The 5,384-nt window shown below is 33.1% G+C and overlaps 1 protein-coding gene across 1 annotated transcript; it reads right to left on the bottom strand.

Moving 5' to 3' along the window:
* Nucleotides 1–438: 438 nt before the first annotated feature.
* Nucleotides 439–5,128, bottom strand: LOC132624828 (pseudouridine kinase-like). The gene is made up of 2 exons (XM_060339552.1): nucleotides 5,020–5,128; nucleotides 439–2,580 (listed from the first exon to the last, which is right to left on the bottom strand). Exon 2 carries the CDS (start codon nucleotides 2,537–2,539, stop codon nucleotides 755–757), a length of 1,785 nt encoding a protein of 594 aa, XP_060195535.1. The 5' UTR covers nucleotides 2,540–2,580; nucleotides 5,020–5,128; the 3' UTR covers nucleotides 439–754.
* Between the last annotated feature and the right edge of the window lie 256 nt (nucleotides 5,129–5,384).

The following is a 5,384-nucleotide window of genomic DNA, read 5'->3' as shown; positions in this document are numbered from 1 at the left end:
CCTACTAATTGAACAAATAGTATTCATATTAGCATGGAAAGCAAAATGGGAACTGCTAAAAACAATTATTGGTTTCCCGCTGGTGTCCTATATATGTATTAATTAGGGCTCGATTAAGTTCAAATTTCCGCCGGAAAATTCCAGATTAGAGGGAACTGCTAACATGAATATCTGTAATTATGAATAAACTGATTCATAAGAATATGGACAACTGCTTTATTCTCAACACGAAAAATAGAGTAATTTTTTTTCTGAACATGAGTGATTGATTTTCCGAGAAGCATTTTTGGAACCTTGAACAAGCAGATCATTGCTCCAAACACAAATTATTACTCTCCAAAACACTTTTTAAATATAGTAAATTTTGCAAACTTAACCACACAAGCTATAAAACTAGCTGGGAGAGATTGGGAAAAGAAGATTCAGCATGAACAAGTATGCAAAAAGTAAAACTCATGCAGTAACTTAATTCCAACGAAGGCCAATGCGGCAATAACAGGAAAAAAGTAGGTTAATCTTCAACTTCACATACCAACTTTAACACCAAAAACGAAAAAACAGAAATGGATTTGTTCTCGATCTTCCTCTAGCAACTGAAACATATATTTCTGAAAGTAACAACAGGTAAAGGTAAATTCTCAATCCGCTCTGGATCATTTGAGGAGAAATGGAAAAAAGAAAACAAGGGAAGAAAAGGAGAAAGAAGAAGCATGAGAATGTACCGGCTGATACATACACCTATTATTAATTAGCTTCAGTACTTGGTAAACTTATGTTTGTTTCTTCCAGTGGCTGCAGCGCGCTGATATGCTTCTCGTGCTACTTTGGCAGACCTTTTATTTGCCTTTCTGGATTGTACAGTTTCCCACTGCATTTGGGCATCTTCCTCCTCCTGCTCCTCCTCCACTTGACTTTCTTCTTCAAATTTATCCTTTTGAATTGCTTCAGGTGGGAGATTAACTTTCAGTATTTCGGCGTACTTCGGCTTTTCTACAGCATCTTTCTTTTGTGGCGCTGCTTGCACGCTTGGTTGAGGGTGCTGGTTTAAAATACTCCTGATTGGTTGCTCGTATTCTTGGCCTCTTACAATCATTTGTTCGTCAATTTGACGAGCATGACCCCGACTAATTTGGTAATTATTAGCCGTTCCCCTAATTACAGAAGCATGATCACCAATAGTTGAGTTTTGTGATTGTGATTGCCATAGCAGTGGATTGTTAATGTTTTTGTTTTGTGGTGGTGGCTGGGACGTGGCAAGATCTTTTGATAGGTATGATGAATTTTTAGTACTGTTCCTTTGGCTGACTGACATACGAGAGTACACAGACGTCTTTGCATCATATACAATTCTGTTCAAAGAAAGCTCTGGAGGGACATTGGTTTCTACTTCAACAGCAAATTTAGCTGCAGCAATCCCCACTGCTACACTTCGCATGACATCTAAACCAGCACACAAGGAAGCGATTGTCGCACCAACCAAGCAATCTCCAGCTCCTGTATCCCTCACTACTGTTGCAGAAAGTGCAGGGAAATGGACAGCAAAGAAATCTGAGAACAAGTTGTACTTCGAAGCACCTATAGACCATTTTGCATCAACAGCTTCAGACAACTGTTTACTGCAAGGAGGAGGTTGGTTACCCCTAAAATCAAGTCCCCCAAGATCGGACTTGGCTTTGGAACATAAGAATACCCCATCTGATCCGACGTTAACAACAATGACCTTAACCTTTTTCTGTAGCAAAACCCGAATTGCAGGTTTAAGCAATTCAAATAAAGATTCCACAGTAGTGCTATGATCTCTCCGAACTGGAGAAAATATGTCGCTGCCGTATAAGACATTAGCCATGGCAATAAGTTCATCTTCATTGGCCGATACAAAACGTACATATTCAACCGCAGAAGTAATTCTTCCAGATTTGGCCACTGATGCAGGGTCAAACCAGACAGGGGTACCGGAATGATCAGCAATTTGACAAGATGCCTCTAGAGAATGATAACTCAAGTTTGCATCAACCATCAATATCGGAGCAGAGCTTATTTCTTGTTTGAACCTCCCAATCCAATCGGGCGTGAGAAATGGTTCAATTGATTCAACACTAGCCACAGCAGCAGCCAGTTCGCCTTTCCCATCAAAGGTATTGCAACTGACGGCAGTATCAATATCTTGGTGTCTCAGAATAGCATCCACGGATAATCCTGTTGCATTCCATTCTTCCCATAGGAAATTTCCTGCCAAGTCATGTCCAACAGCGGTTATCACTAATGGTTTTAGTTTAAGCTTAGACATGCAATCGGCAACATTCCTGGCCACACCACCCGATATATAAGCAACTTTTCCAGGAAAGGACGATAACCTTGTATATCGATTAGAGTCTGCCGCAGAATTTGGAGTGGCATTTATATCCAACACCATAACTCCGATCACTACGGGCTGTGTTGCAATTCGCTGAGGTGGTAGTGGATTTGCTGCAATTCCCCGCTCTGAACGGTTTGTGTTAGCCAGCTGAACTTTCCACTTGGATACTGGAAGCCTTCCCATTGTTAGTCAAATCTCAGTCCCGTAAACTTGCAATCTACAATCTTCAAAGTCATAAAATGCATGAATCATCACTCTCTTTCATTTTATGCTAATTAGGTGCGAAGTTTAAGAACTAAACTACTCCATTTGTACCAATTTATGTGACACCATTTGACTAGGTACAAAGTTTAAGAAAGAAAAAAAAGATTTTTGAAATTTGTGGTCCAAAATAAGTCTTACATATTTGAGTGATTTTAAGTAATTTCATAAAGTCAAATTGTTTCTAAGTATAGAAATGTGACATTCTTTTTGGAATAGATTAAATAGGAAAGTGTGTCACATAAATTGGGACAAAAAGAGTAATAATCTGGTGGGTTAATAGCACTTACGATCCCTCAAATATTGATAAATTTTGTCTGGGGTTTTGAGGTATTTGATTAAGCACATTTGATCTTCGGTTAATTGAAACATGCACTATCAGTCCTTTTACGATAAATATTCACACATTTACCATGATAATTAATAGTTCTACATCTTAGTTACTCATGTGTTATGCTAAATCATGTGTTATATTAAATTTGTTCTATCACTCTATATGTAACAGTAATATTATTCTAAAAATAGTACAAATGTAACGTATTTCCTGCATAAAGGAACCAAACATTACTGCTATATATAAGGGAAAATTCCTCATTTTTTGTAGTTCTCACATGAATTTTTTATCCTTTTTAACCCCTACATGAAACTTTTATGACTTTATAAATTGTCACACATTTGGGTAAATTTTAAAAACTTTTGGGGCTTTTTTTATGCCACTAAAAAAAGATGATGTAATGGAAAATGTTATAGTGGCTCCCACAAAGCATACTCATACGTATTTGAGTTTTTTATTTGAAAATATTATTAAAATGTTTCAATATATCATTGTTAAGTACTTTTAAAATTTATCAAAAATGTAAATAATAGCTCTTCCGTCTCAATCGAAAAATAAATTCTGAAGTATGGTAGTTAATTAATCAAAATTTACGTGCGCGCACTTTTAATATAAAATTATCTAATAAATTACTATATTCAAAGAGGAACTATAAGATATATATATTGTCAAAATGTTTGAAAAAAATTGTATTTAAAGAAATATAACTTGATCTCGATACAGTAATAATAGTAGACAATTGCAAAAAGTATATTTTTTACTTTTTTTACTTTTAAAATGTTTTGTAAAAAACCGGATAATATATTTTATATAATTCAGGAGTAATAATTTGTTTCATGTTAAACTTAACTATTTTGTCATAAATTATATAAAATATTAATTATCCGGTATTTTGCAAAATATATTTTGGTAAAAAGTAAGCTAGCCAATATGAATTCAATTCAAAGAACTCAAATGAAATTAATTTAACATATGAAAAGATCAATGAGGATCATCGGGGACTTAATCTCAAAAAATTAAATTAGAAGAGCTTTCAATTATTGATTTTTTTTCTTAAAAAAATTTAATATATAAACTAAGAAAAATGTTTTCCTTTAACATATGTTTTTATACTTTAATATTTTAGAAGTCTTTCGAAAATGTCAAACTGATGTTACAAGAATGAAGAACCAAGTGCAGAATTTTTTAAAAAAATATCTACAAATTGAAATTTTTAATGTCGGTTTGGGCCTTGGCTTAGCACGGACCGAGTGACACTAGTGTGTGTGTATATATATATATATTTCAATTGATTGAGGATTAATTATGCTTTGTTGAATATCACAAGAACTAAAATCAAAATTTATCAATAATTAATGGACTAAAAGTGTTATCATCGCCAATCTGTTTGGTTAAGCTTTTAGGAAGCCAAAAATACTTTTTTTCTTCTTAATAAAAAGTAATTATTTATTTATTTGAGGTGTTTGACTAGAAATCGAATTACTTCTTCTTTGAAAAAGGAGAAACTTATTTTTTAAGACAAAATTATACTAAAAATTATATTTACCAAACAATCCTTCATTAATTTAACACATGTATCTCCCAAATATAAATACAACACTGTTCTCCTTTTTTTTTTTTTTGGTTTAACTATATTTATATTATGCAAATTTACTAGTTATTCATAAAGAGGGCCCAGATTGGAACTTCTTCCTTTTGGCTTTTCCATTATAAATGACTTTATTTCTCAGAGATGAGATAGGAAAATTATACTAATATAAACAAATTACTTCTCAGTGCAAGTCCAAATCATAAAATTCCTCTGTTCTGTCCCCCCCTGGGTTTTAGAAAGAAAAAAAAATGATTCAACCTTTTTTGAACTCTTTCTTTTTTCTTGTCTGGAAAATTAATTTCCTAAACAAGCAAAAGAGGAAAATTAAATTATGATAGTTCCTGTTGCCTTCAATTTATTTGTTCTCATTCTCCTACTTTTTTATTAAAAAAATACTCCATGTCCTAATATATAGCTTAAGGAACAACATATAAAGGGTAAAGAGAAGAACGAAGAAAGTTAGAGAAGGAAACATACCTTGGATAACTAGAACACGTCCTTATTTTAGTTGTCATTTAAATTGGAGTAGACAAAATACCCAGAAAGATAGGATTTCTGACTTGTCATTTATAATGTTGAGGCTCAGTCATCTCCGATCTTAAAGTCAACTGATATTAATAAAATAGTTGTACTAATATTTTAACTGTAGTTGGAGCCGTTTAGACATGATTTAAAATTATGAGATGAAATTATGTTTGAACATGCAATTTGAATTTTTTAAGTTGTATTTTTTTTATAGACATAAAAAATATCACAAGTTGTGAAAACTATCAAAACTTTCTCAATTTTTATACAATCTTACCAAATAACCAAGTCATAGTTCATAACAAAATTAATAATAC

The sequence above is a fragment of the Lycium barbarum genome, chromosome 12 (assembly GCF_019175385.1).
Source record: "Lycium barbarum isolate Lr01 chromosome 12, ASM1917538v2, whole genome shotgun sequence".
Lineage (NCBI taxonomy): Eukaryota > Viridiplantae > Streptophyta > Magnoliopsida > Solanales > Solanaceae > Lycium > Lycium barbarum.
This window is presented reverse-complemented; position numbering and strand designations above follow the sequence as displayed.